The 19917-nt window shown below is 41.9% G+C and overlaps 1 protein-coding gene and 1 long non-coding RNA gene across 2 annotated transcripts in view; one reads left to right on the top strand and one right to left on the bottom strand.

Annotated features, from left to right (window-relative positions):
• The window catches only part of MAP1B (microtubule associated protein 1B), a 68166-nt gene extending 52573 nt beyond the window's left edge, over positions 1-15593 (bottom strand). The window contains exons 1-2 of the mRNA XM_035309079.1: positions 15328-15593; positions 10521-10622 (exon numbers count right to left, since the gene is read on the bottom strand). Of these exons, the coding sequence (XP_035164970.1) occupies positions 10521-10622; positions 15328-15505 (280 nt within the window). The 5' untranslated portion in view covers positions 15506-15593. The remainder of the gene's footprint in view (positions 1-10520; positions 10623-15327) is intronic.
• Positions 15255-19917, top strand: part of LOC118155692 — a 10280-nt gene continuing 5617 nt past the window's right edge. Inside the window, exon 1 of the long non-coding RNA XR_004745967.1 lies at positions 15255-15397. This is a non-coding gene — a long non-coding RNA (uncharacterized LOC118155692). The remainder of the gene's footprint in view (positions 15398-19917) is intronic.

Consider the following 19917-nt stretch of genomic DNA (forward strand, 5'->3'; position numbering starts at 1 on the left):
ATTAAAATCACAAACCAATTACTTTTGTTCTATTATTACACCAAGGCACAACCAATTAACATTTACGCTGTTTCTTTGCTTTTAATTTGCAATTTTCCATTTTTTTTTTTTTTTTTTTTTTTTTTCTTTTTCTTTTTTTCTTTGGTTATTGATGGGATCTTTACTGCATCCAGTCCACACCTAGTCAGTGACCTAGAACAACTAATGAAAAGCAGATAGGCTAATATTGAGCCATTTCTGCCCGAGTTTTCTACCTTTGCAAGTAAGTAAAAGATATGGAATAGTACAGGGAATAATATTTGCCGAGGTTGAGAAAGGACTTTGGTCTAAATCTGATCTGATCACTGTCCAGACTAGGATAACAATCACTGACAGAGATAGCAATCTCCTCAAAAGGAACATCAAAAAAAAGAAGTTGGAAGTGCTGGAAGAAGCCTCTAACATATCCAGTAGCAAAGGAAAGGTAGAAGTAGAAGGAGGAAGAACTACAAAACATTATTATCTGAGACATTCCTGACCACAGCTTTTTTAAACTCATAACTTAAAAAAAGTAAAAAGTTAATTTGTTGTTAGCTGTGGTGTGGCTCCAAGAGAGGGAGCAAGCCAGGAAGTCCTAGTACTAATAATGTGCCATGTGCATTTCACCACCATATCACCTTGACTTACTGTAACGTATAGAAAGATTTGAAGAGGAACGGCAGCAGGAAAAGGAAGAATAGTAAGTGTGATACACATTAGCTTCTCTGTCACCTTGAAAAAAAAAGGATGTAAATGTCATCAAAAAAAGTCTGTTATCTATAGTTTGTCCAAGCAAAAGCTGCCTTTGCAAATACACCTTGCCTCTGAAACATGACAGTAGAGCTGTGCCAAAACAGGGCTGTAGCAATACTAAATGCTCACGTTATGAGCAGCACAAAGGTCCTCTGAAGGTCTTCTGAGAGGCCCCATCTGTCACTGATGGGAATAATTTTGCTCCCAGAGGATGAAGACTGGGGCTGCACCTCCATGGAGTTGCAGTATCCTGGGCTGAGGCAAGAGCTCATCAGAACCTGGTAGGGTAGCTTCATATAGGGCTGTCTGCACTACTGCTCTTTTACTTCTGACAGTGAAAGAAAGCTATTGGAATGGCCCCTTCTTTTGAATTCAGCTCTGCTTTTTTTGTGACCACTAGGCAAGGCAGCAAGGGAGAAAGTGTTATTGTGCCCGACTGAATATTGCCCTGGGTTGAACACACCACCTCCCTTGAAAGCAGAAGGCACTATGTTAAAAAATTGACTCTCAGAGTACTCACGAAGGCCTGATAGCATTGCAGGAGGCAGGTAAATTCATAGATGCCCATGTTAGAAATGTTAGAAATGGATTGAAAGTAAAAAAAAAAAAAAAAAAAAGCATCAATTCTACAAATCTATAACATGATAAGCATCAATTCTACAAATCTATAACATGATAACATGTAAGAAATGCATTCCTTGACTTGGAATCTGTTTTCAGTTTAAACCAATTTAATTGCAAAGGGAGCACACAGGCCAATAAACAATCTAAAGGATGAAACTATATCTTTTTTGGTAAGTACAGCTATAATGCATGATTGTATTACACTGTTCAATGGAATGAAGAGTAAGCCTATACTGTTCAAGGAAATGGGAATGTTTTGTGTCTCCTCTTTCTTGTGATTATTGTCAATAAGTGGTTGCAGAGGACCCACACCCAACAGCATAGCCCAGTAAATGGGTTTCTTCCCCCCTGTAGAAAGGCAATGGCTCCTCCCAACAAATTAATATAATCAGATCCTCCTGTTTAACATGAAATAAGAATGTCACAAAGTTCTCCCTCCTTCCACATGGTAATCCCCTACTTGACATGAGATGTCGTTATCCCACCAAAGCTGGAGACAAATTATAATTCCTCTTGTAATTACAGGCTTTATTTGGTACGGAGAGTTGTTAGTTGCAGTGCAACTCTTCCCACCAGGGACTCTCCAGGAATACAATTGGTTCAGCCAAACTATTTATGCAGCTGAGACAGTGTGGTCAAAAGGTCCCATCCTTACTTCTAAGGAGTCACATAAACAACACACCATTTCCATTTGGATTTCTTTTTTGTGACTTCAATGACTTTCATGTGTTCTGTTGAAAGGTGGTTTGTTTTTCATTTGACCCAGCAACTCATATCGAAGGACACAATTAATATATATATATATGTATATATTGCAAGCTTTTGCATGGATAGGGGATTGAAATATAAGAGTGGCTTTCTGTAAAACAATTACAGAAAAAGTAGACAGAAAGATTAAAACTTACTAATTTGTCAGGAAATGTTAAATGTACAAAATCCTAATTAGTGTTGAAAAATATTTAAATCTTCCAAGCCTAATGAACTTGCAGAATCTAAGCTTTGCAGCTAGAAATGATAAGTTTAAAAACTCAATAGCATGAGACAAATAATTATGACTAATGCCATTAAATTAGTAACTTGCTACAGGCATTAAATCCTACTGGAGATATTCTTAGAGACTTTGCCTTCTATATCTGAAGTCCTGTTCATATAGAAAATAATTTTCCATTCACTTTTTCAGTTTGTCTAAGCTCCATGCAGGTCTTGGAAGACTGAAAACTTCAAGACAGAGCCTCAGGCAATGAAAGCATGCTGGATTGCTAAAACACCCATGTAAGGAGGTGTCCTGGTAAGAACCCTTTAGCTGGACTCTCTTTTTAAGGGACTGTCAGATGGCATTATGTATTTGTTTCCCAGAAGTTCAACAATGGTGCCAACAAAAGCATGACTCAAACACAAAAAAAGATAAAAGTATTGTTTGCCCTTTCCCCATTTTAATACTTTTCTTGTCTGTCATGTCTGCCCAGTGCCATCAGGACAGATTTCATGATGCTGATTTCCTCACACTAAAAGTGATCCAGGAAGTACCAGTCCTTTTCTGATGGTCTTTTGAAAGGACTCACACAAATGAATATAAGGAGACAACCCACCTTAGGAGAGTGTACAGGCTATGGCTGGGATGGACTTAACTTTCTTCACAGCAACCTATATGGTTTTTATTTTGGATTTGTGCCTCAATCAGTGTTGATAGCACACCAGTGTTCTGGCTGAAAAGCACCTGCACAGTGTAAAGACTTTCTGTTTCCCACTCTCCCCCCTGAAGTCAGGGTGTTGCCAAGAACTTTGGAGGAGAGAAGGCTGGAACAGCTGACTCACACTGGCCAGGAATATTCTACACCACATAACTCATGCTCTTCAATAAAAATTGGGGTCAAGGAAAAAGGTGTTTGTTTCCAGGGTGGCCATTGTTTAGAGACCAGATGGCGATTGGTCTGCCTATGTGAGATGATGAGTGTTTTCCTTTGCTTTGCCCTTTTTTTTTTTTTTTTTTTTTTTTCCCTCTATTCCTCTCCCCTTTACCTAACTGTCCCTATTTTGACCCATGAATTTTCTTGCTTTTGGTCTTTCCGGTCTCTCCTGGGAGTGGTGGGATGAGTGAGTGAGTGAGCATCTGTGTGGGTGTTTAGCTGCTGGCCAGGTTCAACCCAACACAGTTTTCAAGAGCTAGTGGATCCTATTTGTGCCTTGGGACTGGGAAGTTGAAGTTGGGATCAGTCTTTTTGTCAGAGTTACAGAGTTGCCATTACACTGGAACAGCTTTCTAAGGCTGCCTAGCTTGGCATGGGGGAGTTGACTTCCAGCTGATGGTCTCTGTAGCACATTAGAGTCACCCAGACATTACACAGCCTGAGATTATACCACAAGGACATGGTCTGCCTCCTTGGATGGGTTTCTGTGTTTGCTTGTTTGTTTGTTTGTTTTTGCTGTTTAATTTTGTTTTTAAATAACACCCTAAGGTTCTCACATACAGTTATACAGAAGATGCACAGGTCAATGACTCATCTCACCATTACAGAGAAGCCCTCAACTTCAACTCAATCACAAAAATACTGAAATTCACACAAATTCATTTCTGAATGCAGTGCTTGATTTATCTTTCTTTTTTTTTTTTTTAACTTAATTTTGCCTTGTATCAGCAACTAGGCTTGAGCCACAAACCGCCTAATTCCAACCAGTAGGAAAGCCAGGAACCAGAAGAGTCATGTCCTTAACTCTTACGGGGCTATGCTGCACATACCCCACACACATAGACAGCATGCAAGCCCAGGTCATCAGGAATATGGACTTTTCTGCTTGACTCTAGTAATAGTTTGCAACCAGTGAATATAAGCCAAACGAACCCATCATGTCTTTTTGGAGGAACCATCAGGAAGTTTGATGTAAGTACATGGGTGTCTGCTACAAAAATACCCACCTTCCTATTTGTGACTAACATCAACTAAAGCATGTAGTTTCCCTACTTATATGCCCCATGAGGTACTAAGGGGTGCTCTCAGCAGACTACAGACAGGAGCACCTGGATCTGTGGCACCAGCACTAACATATCTCTTGACATGCTTTCTGCATTTGTCTCTACAAGGTGCACCAGGGCTGGAACTCTTCATGCTGTTGTGAGGCTGATGGAAGCAGTCATGGTGGCATTTTTCATGTCACACTGGGAAAGAGGGACTGATAACATGCTCGCCATTCCACTCAGCCTCAAGACAAGGAGTGTCTAAACTATTCTTTCCAGTGCAGACTGGATTTGGTCCTACTGATGAACACAATAGTAAGCCATTCACTGCAAATAAAGCACCATTTTTGATCAGACAAGAAGTGGAAGTTTAAATTTGCCTTTTCTCTGTTTTTATGACACACAATTTGGTCCTTGTTTAACCTTAAAAACACTAAGATCAACTGTTTTTTTCTCTATGATAAAGTCCAATTACAAACATTTAATATTTCTCTCTAGTGATTGATAAACAGTTACAGAAATAAAGAGAAAATTCAGGCAATTAAAAAAGATAAATCTTAGCAAAATCAAGAAAAACAGACATCTGAGAAAAATGTTACCTTTTACAAACAAACAAAAAGTCAGTGATGCTCTGGTTACATATTTATTATGAATCTATGATGGAGAAGATGAGAGGCAGTTCATCTATAAATGATACCAATCAAGGGACAAAAAAAAACAACAGTTGAAGTCTTCAGTTTCAGACTTCCTAAATAGAAAAAAAAACTAGCTAAGAGAGATTGAGGGGTCTCGTAAAGGATGAATTAAGTATAATTCTGTAAGTATTTGTAAAATAATCCATAACAAAATAACTCCTGTGAATATACTATTAGGTATACTGAATTATCCAACTAATAAAGAGGAATGGGGATAAAAAAATCATAATGGTGTTAAAATTCTATCATTATTCATCATTAACTTGATCCTATGCCTCTGCTAGCCATCTCACATAGGTCAAAAACCTGTTTCTGTAAAATATGGGCTAGTCTAACACAACTGAACTCATTGTATGTACTTGTGATGCAAGGCATATAAAAATAAACTCCTAGCTGTTTTGCTGATTCATGTTAGCAGCTTAGCATCAGCAGGTACTTGTGTTGTGGCAGTAATGTAAATTTATGCTAATTCTATTTGAGATCATTCCTAAAAAAGCAGGAGTGGAAGTCAGTGCCAAAATGATTGTCACATAAGTGCAAGAATTAATTCACTGAAAAAAAAAAAATGAAAAAAAGAAAAAAAGAATTGCTTATTAGCCCATCAATGGTATTTTGATTAGTACTAAAAAAGGAAGACTTTGTCAGTTCATGTACTCAGGCGTGGTGTAGGCAGTTGCACTGTAATCCTCTCCTGAGCCACCGAAACCCTAGCAGTGAACACAAGAAGAGCTTGCAAGCAGACAAGAGCACTGCACGTGCTGCCCCACTGGTTGCCCCTGTGCTCCGAGTGCTGCCAGTAGCATCACCACTGCACCTTTGCACCACGGGCAGCAATGCCGTGCAGGGACACCAGCCACTGCCGCAGCGGCATGAGTCAGCTCAATTCCCTATGCAAGTCCCATTCCGCCTCCATTTTCTCTCTTCCAAGACACCAATACTCTAAAACACAAAACAAGTTCAGTAGCCAGCTAAAATTAACCTCTCCAAACATATAATGAGCTAAATTGACTCCACTTAATAGCTATTCCAGATATCACAGCTTCTAATAGTTGTAGAATCATATTTATAGATTGTCCCTAAATGTGCATTCCAAACTACTTGACTTTTTAGTCTGAATTAATTCCTGGGCACCTGGGGCACAGTGCTGAGATACCATCTGAGTCCACCCCTTTCTCTTACCCACACACGGCTACATCATCTAGACAGATCTCACAGCAGAGGTGGGCAAAGAGCCAGGCTGATGACTGCTGTCCCTCTATGATTTAGGTAGGAGTAAGCAAAACAGAAACTTGAATTCTTAGCCTTTTTTTTTTTTTTTCTTTTTTTTTTAAATAATAAAAAAAGAGGTTTATAGTAAGACAGCGCAAAACCCTTGCCCTTTAGGATTTCATCAGCAACTCCACGAGCTCATATTACAAGCTATTAGGTGTGATATTAACTGGATGCAGATCTGCTTTGATAACAGCAATGGGAAACCTCATGCTACAGGTGTTGAAAACCAAAGCCCTCCCCAACCCAAAGTCTCTTCACAGGACTCTAATAATCTTTAATTGTAACTTCTGAAATTGTACCTTTCAGATTTAAGGGTGTTAGGCTTTTTGGGGGCAATAGCAATCAGAGAACAAGAGCCTTCCCTAGGAAACCTGAAGAAGGCAAGTCGAAAAACCTCTTGCACTTTGACAGGTTTCTCCTAGCCACAGGCAAGCTGGTGAAAATAAAGTCTTGTGCATGGATAAGGAAGGACTCACTTAAGCCAGTGCAATCACCAGCTGCTGGCTGGTGGGCAACAGGAGACCTTCTCGTGCTGCTCAGGCAGGAAATGCATTTTCCACAGATGCATGCTCTTCATGAAACATGGTTGAAGGATAAAGTAGCCACTGAACAATGCTTGAGCAGCAGTTCTTCCAGGGACCAAGAAGGTTAGAGGTACTGATCAGCTATCTAAATAAAACTGATTTTATCTAGACAAGGGCTTGAATAGACACCAATACAATATTTAAGTGTCTACAGGTGGAAGCAGAGGGACAAAATGGCAGGTGTGGAAGTTTTGCAGGAAAGAGCTCTCAGTTGTTCCACCTCCATGCAAAATCCACTTACTTGGCCTTTTGTGAAGCAGGATACTCAGCTTTATGCAGTTGAAACACATATATATATGTGTGTATTTATTTATTTATTTTAATTGAGAAAGGATTGCTAGCTACAGCTGCAATTTCAACCACCTCCATTTGCTTTGCCTCATTGCCAGACACACAGTTCCTATTCCAGCATATACATTATATTTCATTGTTTGAATTTTTTGTCCTTGTGAAGCTAACCATAAGATGGAAGTCATCATCAGTACGTGACAGAGAAAACAGAGGCAAACACCCATTTTAAGTCACATTGCCTGTTGTCTTGGCAACCATTTAATAAGCTCTGTTACTCATTTTTCACCAGCACCTGATAACAACATTCCTGCAAGATTTGATATTATTAAGGAGTCTGCTAACTCAGCTGCTTTACAAGGTATCAGAAAGATCTGCTACCATTTCCATTCTGAATCCTATTTTTCAGGGAATCATAAATCATCCTCAAATTGTCATGCAACTGAGTTTAGGATGTGCAAATACCATGGTATTTGGTAAGAGCACAAAAAGAGTGTTGGGACCTGGTCACGTTCCTTTCAAAATCAATATGTACATGGCTATTCACTACAAACAGAAGGATTACACCTCATATTCCTCAAGTGAAAACACATTAATGCTCTGACAGACATCTTCTCTCACATGTCTCTTCTTCAACACTGAAGGCATATGGCATGGGGACAGGGTTGGCCCAATTTTCTGCAAGCTTCCTCCTGGAGAACGAGTCATACCGTTCACATTACTGCTGCGTGTATCCTCGAGCTGCCTTGAGAAGCATACAAGCATGTACTGAGCCAGCAATGCGATTATCATAATTAAACATGATAATCAAACAGGCTTCAGTCAGTATTCAGACCTCACTGTACCAAGGGCTGTACAGACTCACTAAATGACTCTACCCTTCCTCAAGAGTAAACTGTCCTTGTGTTTGAGTCACACAAAGAGTTCAGTCTCAAAAGACTGAAAAAAAGGCTGTTTAATTACATCCCATCTGACATGCCACACACTATCCCATCACTTTGGATGAATACTTTCCTTGGACAACAGGTCACCTAGTTACCCAAATTCCACAGAATTTCTGAGGCTATAAAGGAGTATGTCCTTCCAATCTCTTCAGGATGTTTAGTATGAGTTGCCAGTTTCAAAGTCACTGAAATTCAACATTTGTGCATTGTAACAGAAAACAAATATTTTGTAACTTTATGACCACAGAGCAAAACAAAAACAAAAAAACACCCATCCTTGCTCTCAAATAGTTGAGAAAACACAAAGGAGCCTGAGGCAGATTCAGCATCAAACAACCATAGAGAGAGACTCAAGTCTTGTCCTATGATATGTGCTATGGGACTGAAAAGGAGCTAATAGGTTTCCACACAAAATCTGAGAGAAAAAAAAAATGGTCAAGAGGGCTAGTTTTATTCCTGGATGTTCATTTTTTTTCTAGGTTTTAGTCTCTTTCAACATGGATTTTGGCAGCTTATTGTTTAAAGATTGAGCAGTGCTGAAAAACACATTCATTACTGCTTGTCATAGAGATGTTGATGAATTTCAGTTACATGCAATTAAGCTGTAATTCAACACAATGACAGACTAAACAGGCAAGTCTAGTCCAAATATATATATATATATACAATTTCTAGAGAAAGATTCCTAGAGAATTCTGTAATCTTTTTTGAAATTGAATTGAAATTCAAATTTGAAAAAAAAAAGAGGTGCATAATCTTCCTTCATTCATACAGAGTATTCGCTTTATTTTAAGTCATGCAATGCTATCAAATGCTCATCTTAATGAGATAACAAAAATATTAAAATAACAGGTATATTTTTGTTGATGGAGGTTCAAAAAATTTCCCCTTTTTTTTTTTTTTTTTTTTTTTTTTTTTTTTTTTCCCCTGGGTTTCCAAAGTAAAACATACATATGCTAAAGATATATTCTACTTTACAGTACACTTCTTGAAAACATATTCTACAAATTTCATTTATTAGAATAACTTCTCTGTAAAATTAAGTGATTGGTGTCACTGAGCTAAATTCCCTTCTGGACATGTGAATTGAAGATAAGTATTTTAGCCCTGAGTTTAATCCCATGTAATTCAGCCCCAAATATTCTTGTACCAGTTCTGTTGTTTTTTAAATCAGGTGAAAAATCGTAGAGGTATATCTTTTTCTTAAATCCAGCTGAATCTCTATAGATATGGGGACATGATGGCAAAACCTGCTATAACCAATCCTGGAATTAGTTACACAAGACATTTTAGTGCATTATTCAAGACCATCAGGTCAGTGCTATCATGCTAGCAAGATATCAGGATCTCTTTGTCAACAGCACGTAACAACTGACCCTTAGGAATGTGATGGGATAGTATGATATGTTTCATATCGTTTTTCACCATGCTTAAGAGATGTCCCTGAAACCATAATTTATAGTATTTGTCAGTTCTTGGTTGTAATAGTCAGTACACACACCGCCACAATATTTTCACCATAGAAAGCAAGCTATACTGCTGTGAAAAGGTTATATGTATTTATATGAAAGCCAAAATTAACTTCATAAGTGCTCACTCAGTATTTGCATTCAAGAAACAAGATGGAAAAAAAAATAAAATTAAAAAAATCACCAAACATTTTGATTCCCATGCAACCAGAACAAAACCAAATTTTATACTTAAATTTTTTTTTTTTTTTTTAGTTGTATGAATCTTCTAAAGGAAGGAAGGACAAGGCTGAAGAAAAGGCAGCAGAAGATTGAGTCTCCTAAGTCTTGTAAAGCACTGATTTCTTCATAAAAGCCAATGAAAGTTCCTGTGAGTCAAGGCAGACCCTCCACCCCTCTGCTTTTTATACCAAGAAAAAGTACCAAGCTCTCTGGGGAGAAACACAAAGCTTGAGCCACACTTGCACAACAGCCGTGACACCATTTCTAGCTCTATTGAACTGTGGAGCTAACCTTCAGGTTATTTTTTGTTTGTGTTTTGCATACCACAGTAAGGAGCAGCTTCAGTCTCTGGGATCACCAGATTGTGCTGCAGAAACAAACTGATAAGTCAAAAAGTAAGCTTCAGTTAACTTTAATGGGGACCTGACATTAATATCTATTACCAAAGTAATCATGGTTATATGCCTCAAACTAACCTGAAGGTCTGATTAGTTTAACATTTCAGACATTTTGTTTTATCAGAAAGCTAAATATATATATATAATTTTCAAGCTATGTATTAAAAATACAGAAAAAAATATTCATTGTAAAGAACAACAAATGAAAATGGTCCATGTAATACCCAAGTGTATTTATGAATTCTGTTCTTAAAAACACTTTTTGTTTTAAAGCTTTCTCTAACATGTCCAAAAGCTCACCTCGAACATCAGGGGAGAATCGAGCTGAATGGCGAGATACAAAAAGTTTCAGTTCTTGATCCAAGTTGCATTCAATCAAGTTTGTGTCCCATGATCGGATTCCTAAAATTCAAAACACAAAAACACATCTAGCTAGATATATCAGCATATACAGACTGTTCCTCAGTTTACACTCATGTTATCTACATATTTCCAAATTCCAAAACCAGCCTCTCTTTTTGGCATGCCACACAGCCATCTTTTGCAAAGTGCAGAGTGCTCAGAAGAAGCACTCTGGACAGGGATCAGCAAGAAAAAAAAAAAAAAAAAAAGGAAATCTGGCTTTCCAAACGGTGACAATCCTTAAAGCCCCTGCCTTGTGACTGCTGGTCCTACAACCTAGCAGCCACATTGTGAGAAGACATTGATGCCCCTGAGTCAACTTTAAAATAGCAGTACACTTATTTACAAAGCTGAAAGAGAAGGACAATGTTACCTCACATGATGCAAATTAATATTTAAATAAAAAGTATTACATTGCTGACTTCTTCATTCAAAAGCTTTGAAGCGTCCCACATTTTAGATTAAAATTTAAGTGATCTTTTATTTATAAAGTATCAAAATTCTACTTGTGAGATTTAGAAATGCTACACTTGATCTTTTTTCTTTTAATAAACATCATGTATTTATTTCCTCCTCAGCTACTAAGGAAATGATACTGTTGACACATATGATGAAAAAGTATATTTTGGAATCAAGCATTTTAAGGACTGACATTTGACCCGGGAAAAACAAAATTACTGAAGGCAAAATACAAGTTTAGCTTCCTACCATGATATTTTGATGACAATATCAAAATATCAAAATAAAAATTCAATTAACAGGAGAATAAGTTTTAGTATTTTTCTAGTTTTGTTTTTAAGTTTCCAAAAACAATGAGTAGGCTGTTGTAGTACAGGTAAGTCCAGACATTGTTGTGATTTTGAGCACCAACATCATACTGATTGATTGATTGATTGATTGACTTTTCTTAAGGGAATGTCACTAGACTTATACAAATTAGCTGGCAAACGCAGAAGAGACTGCACCTAAGGAAGTGCCTGTTGGCCCCTTCCCACAAACCTGGCCATGTCTTTGCATGAAGTTGTTGAGTTAAATCCGTTTGGGGTTAGGTACCTTTGGGTTGGAGAACCTTAAAGAGGTGCGCGGCCAACCCCTCATACTGTGCAACCAGCACTGGCACTTCTGCTGGTAACTGTCAGGATTTCAGACTGATAGCTTTCCTGTCAACGCTGGCTCCCATGCTTTCTCAGAAACATCAAGCCTCCCTCTGGCAGAAGCCATGTTGTAGGGCTGAAGGATGAGGAAGAGAAAGAGCAGAGAAACCAGATCTGCACTGCTGGTCTCCCATTGCAGCTCTGAGGAGGTTCTCCATGCAGATATGGGTATCTGCATTTCAGGAGCCTGGAGCCTCTGCAAAGATAATTCATCAAGTGCTTTTTCCTTGTCAGCAGTCCAGTCAAGGTATGAGCATGCTTCTTACTGGGATATGCTACCAGTTATTAAGTTGTTGCAATATTAAACTCTAGAGAGATTTGAAAATGCAGTATCATCTGTATGTTTCATAACCACTCCAGAGAAAAATAACTGAACTATAATCAACCACCTCCACTTCCTGACTTATGCATCATTGTTCAGAGGCATAGGCAGTGACTCTTCTGCAAGTCTCTTTATTTTAATTTCTCAAAAATCTCTTGGCCATATGGTACATTTTTGGGGCGTAGTTTTGGCAGGCAACCACAGTTTAGCAAGCTTTAATATTTTCCAGGTGTTGGAATATTTGAGAGCAAGAAAGTAAATATGATATAACACCACACATGTACTATGCATATGAAAAGTATGACCAGTTATGTGATGCTGATCATGAAGCTGAAGTGTGTTGAATAAGTGAGTGCTGGACCTGAAGAAATGACAAGATAACAGCTTGGTGGCCTCTGACAGCAAGCTTGTGTGGGAAGACTAAAAAGCTTTCTGGAGGTCAATTAAGCAATACAGACTATGATTCAGCAATGCTGCTAATGACAGAGCCTGTCCACCATCCCTAACCGCTTTTGTTGTGGATCCAGATTCGTGGTAGGGGAAAGATTTTGATTAGGCATAGTCAGACCACTGAGCCAGCCAGTGTCCAAAATACAGTACTCGATGAAAAATAAATAACTGAAAACAAACAAACAAACAAAAAACAGCTTACACATACTATGCACACAGAAGGTGAAGTTTGGATTCAGCTAGAATTTACCAGATTTGCAGCTGCATGATTCAGCATTCTGGATGGAAAAAAAAAAATTAAAAGAAAAATTATACATGCACATTGTAACAGAGTATAATGTATTATGTACATTATAAAATCAGATCAGGTTTGAATATGATGGAAGTAAATCTAGAACTAAAATCCAAGGTCAATCCAATGATGTATATCATTAATAGCATGGAAGTAATGACTGGGAGGATGACTGAGCTGGGGCTCTCTCTTTCTTTCTGCAGTCTTTGGAGTGCAACACCACTAGACATGGGGATGATCAGGCAGCAGACAGGGCACACCCAGTAGCATCTGCCAAATCAGTGGAAAGATCTTGAAGCTTTCTCCGCACTCCCCTCTTCTTCTTTGTTGGACAATGGGTTGGAGAATTGCCCCCTCAGCAAAATGACATCCCAAAAGTAATTACTGAAAATGCAGGTTGCCAAGCCATTCCTACTTCATGATATATTAAGAAATGACTCGGCATTCCACAGGGTTGCGTAGCATCACGCCACTGATGTCTTATCAGCAGATGTTTTCTTTGACACGTTGCTCTGCAGTTCATTGCGTGAATCCACACTTCTCTGTGGTGGTACCTTAGAGACGTACCAGAGAATACACTGAGGCAGAGTGATCAAGAACCCTATATGCATTTAAGGCTCTGATGAGCACAAAGGAAAAGGATGAAATAAGACAGTTTGTCCAGACTACAGTGTACTTTCCAAAGAGAAAGATTAGTGAAGCCCATATTTGCCTCACACAGACAGGGCTTCAGACTCCCAGTGTACTCGTCCAGAACAATGCACCTCAAAATTTGATCAAGATTTTTTTTTTTTTTTTTTCCTAGCAGGCAAAATCCCAGTCAGATCATCTGACACCAGGAGCAGTGAGGTGACTTCTAATCCAAAATGATGAATAAAAAGGCCAAAGCGTTTCCTCTGAACATCTAAAACTGCAAGTGGGTGTTATGCTTACTGGCAGGAGGTAGGAGCAACAGAGCTATGCAGCAGCAACTGTACAATAGAAGCTTCAAGAAGAGGCTGAAGAGCATTTCTTCAGAGGAAGGATGACATCAGATGTCTTGAGGGGAAAATTTTTATCCATTTGCTCAATAAATAGTATTAATTTAATTGAAATGCAGCCAATTCACTTCTGACACAATCAAAAATTAGAATTGGGGAAGTGCAGTGCTGAAGAGGCTCTGAATGACAAAGCATCTGCCTCAGTAGTTCTCCCTAGGAGACAATGGTCGCAAGAAAGATGAACAGGTCACAGTGAAGCTGGTTAGCTGTGATGAGGCAGCCCTTTACTACAAACAGCCATGAAAAAGAATCAAGAGAAATCGCCAACTACAGCAACAACGGTTGAGAAAACAACAATAGAGACAAGCGAAGTCCTAGCTGGAGTGCTGAACCACACCTACAAGGCAAAGCTGCTGCCAAATCCCTCTTTTTCAGGGTCTCTTTCTCCTCTCTAATAAAAGCAGGTGTCTGATATCTCCGCTTTCACCAGCCCAGAACAAGATACAGGTTAAAAAAAAACACTTATCAGTGGAGTTTAGCGAACTATAGGGTCCGGGAGCGATTTCCTTTGTGCTTCACATCACCGTTACGGCCGCGGGGCTTTCTGCCTCTCCGTGCTCACTGCCATCCCTTTCACTAGGAACCGCATCGAGAACTTAACAAAACTCGGTTCTTTCTCTTGCGATACCTTCGTGCATCGCCGTCTTAAGGGAAGGGCAAACAGGCAGAGAGTTGCGGCAGCCTGAGCTGGACAACAGCGAGGCTGCCCACTCGGACACCAGCCTCGCCACCCGCGTCTCGTTTTATTATTCTCGCTACCGTTTCATTAAACACGGATGCGTGCGTCTGCAGAGCTCGGGGCGGCCAAAGTTGGGCACAATGCGCAGAGGAGCCGCATCCCCGCTCCGGGGGAAAACGCCCCCCGAGCGGCGGGGAAGGGGGGCAGCCGCAGGAGCAGCCCCGCAGCCGCCCCCCGGTGCCCGTCCCCATCCCCTGCCCGAAGCCCGGCGGCGGGGCGGGCGCCCTTTGTCCGCGGCGGGCAGCCCCGGGGACCGCAGTGCGGAGCGGGCCGCGCCACGCCCACCCCGCGGCGGCTCCGGGACGGCGGCCGACAGCCGCAGCCCCCACAATAGCGCGGCGGGGGCGGCGGGGGGCGAGGGGCTTTGTGCACGGCGGGAGGGAGGGGCTCGGACCACCACCAGCGCCCCATCACCACCACCACTACCCCATCATCACCATCACCCCATCATTCTCATCACCACCACCCCATCACCATCACCCCATCATCACCACCCCATCACCATCACCCCATCCTCAATCCCTCCCCACCACCGCCCCATCACCACCACCATCCCTCCATCACCACCACCCCACCACTAACTACCCCACCACCATCACCACCCACCAGCACCACCACCCCATCGCCATCACCACCACCTCACCACCACCCCATGGCCACTCCCGGCCTCGTCTAAGGGACACGGACGTCTCTCCCACCCCGCCCCACCTCTCTCGATGTTGGCGATGGCCCGCCGCAGGTGCTCCTCGGTCACCAGCTCGCCGATGACCACCAGCAGGTAAAACTTGCTGTCCAGGAAGCGGTGCGAGAGGCTGGGCGAGGGGGAGGTGGGGTTGGGGATGCTGCAGGAGGGCTCCGAGTCCACTTCCACCACCACGGTGGCCATCGCGGTCCCCCGCTCCGCCCCGCGGCTCCGGGGCGATGAGGGGAGAAGGGCCGCTCGGCGGCGGCTCCGCAGGCGGCAGGGAGTGAGGGCGGGCGGGGAGGCGGCGGCGCTTTTATACGGAGACGGTGCAGGGCTGGGACCTGGCGACGAGGAGGAGGAGGAGGAGGAGATGGAGGAGGAGGAGGAGGAAGGGGGGGAGCCGGCGCATCCCCGCCGCTGCTTTTCCAGCATCCACGGCTGATGTCATCTGCAGCAAATCCTCCCCGCGGCGGCCCCCGGAAGCAGGAAGGACGCGGGGTGCGAACAACGCCCCGGGGGCACGGGGCCGAGCCCCCCCAGCGCCGCCGGGCAGCCCGGGAGCCCCGCGGCCCCCGCGCCCCCGCGCCCCGCAGCCCCGGAGACGGAGGGCAGCGGCAGCCCCGCCGCTCGGGGACGGCAGCCCGAGCTTCGCCGAAGCACTGCAGCAAAATCTGAGCCGTGGTTTGCATTTTCTTTTTTCTCCTTTTTTATTTTTTCTTTTTCCCACATTGCGACTGGCAGTCTAAATATTCTTACCAAACTCGTATTTTTTTTTTCTTTTTTTTTGTTTTTTTTTTTATTTTTGTATGGCTTTTTTTGTTGTTTGAAAGCAGTTTGCTTCATGAGATGCTTCAGACACAGTCTTTCTGCCTGTATTCAAGGCCCGTGGTTGTATGACTCACCCCAGAGTTTCTGGACAAGCTGTTTCTGGATGAGCTTCTAACACCCCATAGTCTTAAGGTTCCAGAATTTCGAAGAGTTTCAGGTAACTAATTTGGACCGGGCTTGGCCAACTCTAGGGAGCAATATCATCAGAAAACATCTTCAATTACAAATTCAAAGTATGGGCTCCTCCGGATTTCCATATAAAAGTTAGACAGCTGCTCTGGATACTGACAAAGAGAGTTAAATCCAATTACCTCCTAAAAGTGTTTTATCCTCCCCTAAAATGGGATGAGATAAATAACCTCCCTGGGATGTTCCTCTTGCTTTACTGACAGAAGCCAGGCATGGTTTACACTACGCATCTCCTTTATGGGGCTAAACTGATGCGGGAGATATCTCACTGTGACCCAGGAAAGGATATATACTTTTATAGTCTGGTTTATAAGGTAACCTCTAGTCCCTGACAGAGGAGACATTCTTCCCTTGGTGTGCAGCTCCTTCCAGTACTGACCGCTCACATTCCCTGCCTGCTCCTCAGTAACACAGAGTGCTTACCTGGGTGAACGAGTACCTCAGGTCTGCTTTCCTGGAATATGTACTTTGCTTTGAGTGCAACGCACTCATTCTAATTAACATGCATTTCAGATGGTATTTACACACAGTCACCCACAAGGACTGAAACCCCTTTGTTCTCAGTGCTGGTCCATAACATTGTCTCTGCCTACAGCACCTAGAGTTTTTAATATGAATAGCTCTTCTACATAAATTCAGCACTGAGATCCTTGGCTAACACGGTGTGGTGTGCTGGGATGTTGCATCCAAGGCAGACTATTTTCTGAGCTGCTGTTACACAGAAGGTTGTAGACTGCAGGCAAGCCTTTTTACAGCCATTGTCAGGTGGCTGAGATGTCACAGTGATAAAAAGCAACAGCTCTCCTTCTAAGCCAGAGCTGACACTGCTGAAGGAACGAATGCAAATCACATAGATGCTGAGGAAGTAGTAACAGCTCGTTCTGAGCCCAGCTATGACTTTGGTGTTTCCTTGCTGAACCTGGCAGTTTCCATGAGTCAGAGGACATGGGCCCATATTAATATAGGCGCAGATACCTACCTAGCAATAATAGCCACTTCCCTGGGCCGTGTCCTGTGTGACACCCACCCTCATAGTCTATATTCTAATTATAGATGTCCTCAACATCAACACTTGCCACATGGTGTCCATTGGAGGAAGCCAGCTTCTGGCTTCTCCCACTGCAATATATAGCTTTGAGGCATGTCTTCATTTCGACCACCAGCAAAAGCATCTGGAGTGTGGAAGGGACTTTTCACGGGGTCTTGCTCACTGGCTGCAAAATAGACGGATAATGGTTCCCTGATATAAAGGTAAAATGATGTCTCACAAGCTTCACAAGCATAGCAGGTTAAATGCATTGCCCTGAGAAATGCATGCCCATATACAAAAGGCATTATACCTACTTTTTAGCTTTTCTGTATTTTAAGAAAAAAATAAGGAAGATATATCTGGAAAAATGCTTGTGTATTTGAAGAATGAAAGACAAGATGAGTATATTGCATCAATGAAGAAAATGCTTACATGTAGGTAGGTAATACAGCTGTGCTTGAAATAGCCTGCTGAGACAGTCCTCTATTTTATATTGTGCTGTAAAAGAATGTGCAACTAGAACATCATGTGGTAACAGGTGAACTGTTACAGCCAAACTCTGTGGTGATGGGAGATGTGAAACCCTAAGGACCAGAGGCTGCCTCTGGAAGAAAATGGTCTTGTGCCTCTTCAGGGGACACAGACTTCTGCCCTCATATATTCACAAGCTAGTGCCACTCCATCTGAGATGAAAGTCAGACAACAGAAGATGCTTTAAGCTCATGGACGTGTCTCCAAGAAAGCTGCAGGTTCCCAGCTCCATTCTCAGGCTGTGTCTGGCCCTGCTGGCACCCCACTCCAGCAGTTCTGTTGCTGTCTTTATGTTTCTGGAAACCCACTGGTATGCTGCAGTATGGAGCATATCAACAGATCCACTGCTGGGTGAAATGTGGAGATGTGCCGTGTAAAGCTGACTCAGTGTCATGTGACCCTCGGTGCTTGGAAGGGATACCAATTTTCTAGCTGCAGCAAAATCACGTAGATGTGCCACTCCAGTAGAAGAAACAGCAAAATTCATGTGGACTATGGAATATGTCTTGCTCTGTTATAGAGATGATGATTGATATCCAGTGCTCCCTCTTTTTGTTTGCTTTGTTTTGTTTTGGTTTTGTTTCTTCAGTGCATTTAATAACAAACTGGTATCCCACAATTGAATATAGTTGAACATTGCACATAAAGCTGTATTTTTCTTGTGGATATGGTGTTTTTTAAAGTAAACAGTCAGTTTTAAATAAAGCACTTGGAGTCTAAAACTAGAACATACTTCTTGGTGGTGCATGCCATTTGTTACCCACTAACATCCAGGTTTTGTTCAAGTCCTGTCTTCAAGTTTTAAATGAGGTTTCAGTGATGCATAAACCCTTAGGCTGGCCCTTTGTCCAAGGCCAGATGTCTACACTAGCATAAAAGAAATACATATCCATGTATGCTACTTCAGACCAATATAAGCTCTTAATCAAAGTAAAGTGGTTCAGAAGGCTCTTATATAGACTCTCTTCACTGAGAAATGTCAATCTGAAGACTGCACAATGTGTCATGGAGCGGGTTCATGAAGACTGTGCCAGTGCCCACACAGTGAAAAAAGGTTTCCCATTGCATGATGGAATCAAGCATATTCCACCAACGTTATAGCAAATAATACCCATCACATTTCATACCTCGCCTGATGCCTTCCCAGTGTTACCCACTGTTACTCCCGATGTGCATGCTCCCCAATATGTGACCCTACACTCCTCATTTCCTAAAAGCAGCAATGCCCACATGGTCCATCATGCCCACATGGTCCAGCTTTCACCCCCAGGTTCTCTTTTGTGTGCTGCTCCTTCACAGCAGCTCAGCAGAGCACGGGCACAGAGGGACACTCTGCAAGTCACAGTGACCCCAGCAGAACAGATGTGTCATTCTGCAGCCACTGGGCATGAAAAGATTAGTCACGGGGCCTGCGTGTCTCTGCAAGAACCAGGCTGCATGGTTCATAAAAACAGCTTCTGTTGTCTTCCACCTTTTTGTTGGGCAGGGAGGCATCCCTAACAAGCATCCTCAGACTGGAAGGGCTGAAGGAGCTGCTCCAGCAGCAGGCTGGTGGCACCACGAGAGCTGTGCCTGGGACAGCAGCAAATAGCTTGGACTCAGGGAAAGACATTTTGAGAGGGGAAGTACTTAATTTGATGCTGAAATTTATGTTTAATTACATAGTAAATAAAAATTGCTTGGCTGCCATACATTTCAAGTATTTTAAATTATATTACGTCAATTTTAATTACTATTCTCTAAACACTAAATGCAAGAGAGTTTTTGTTTTCTGCTGGTGGTCTTCCTGCTGTTTTCCTCTCCTCCCACTTTCCCTATGGAAAAGTGGGAGTTAAATATTAGGAAAAAAAAGTGAGGAAAAGCAACACTATTGCTTTTAAAAATAACATTTTCTCTCACTTTCAACTTTACCAAAGTGAGAGAAAAATAACACCAAGAAACATTCTGCTTTAGTTTCCAATAGCATATATATATATATACTGCCAATTCCCCCCCCGTTTTTTTTTTTTTTTTTTTTTTTTTTTTTTTTTTTTTT

This window comes from Oxyura jamaicensis, chromosome Z (assembly GCF_011077185.1).
Source record: "Oxyura jamaicensis isolate SHBP4307 breed ruddy duck chromosome Z, BPBGC_Ojam_1.0, whole genome shotgun sequence".
NCBI lineage: Eukaryota > Metazoa > Chordata > Aves > Anseriformes > Anatidae > Oxyura > Oxyura jamaicensis.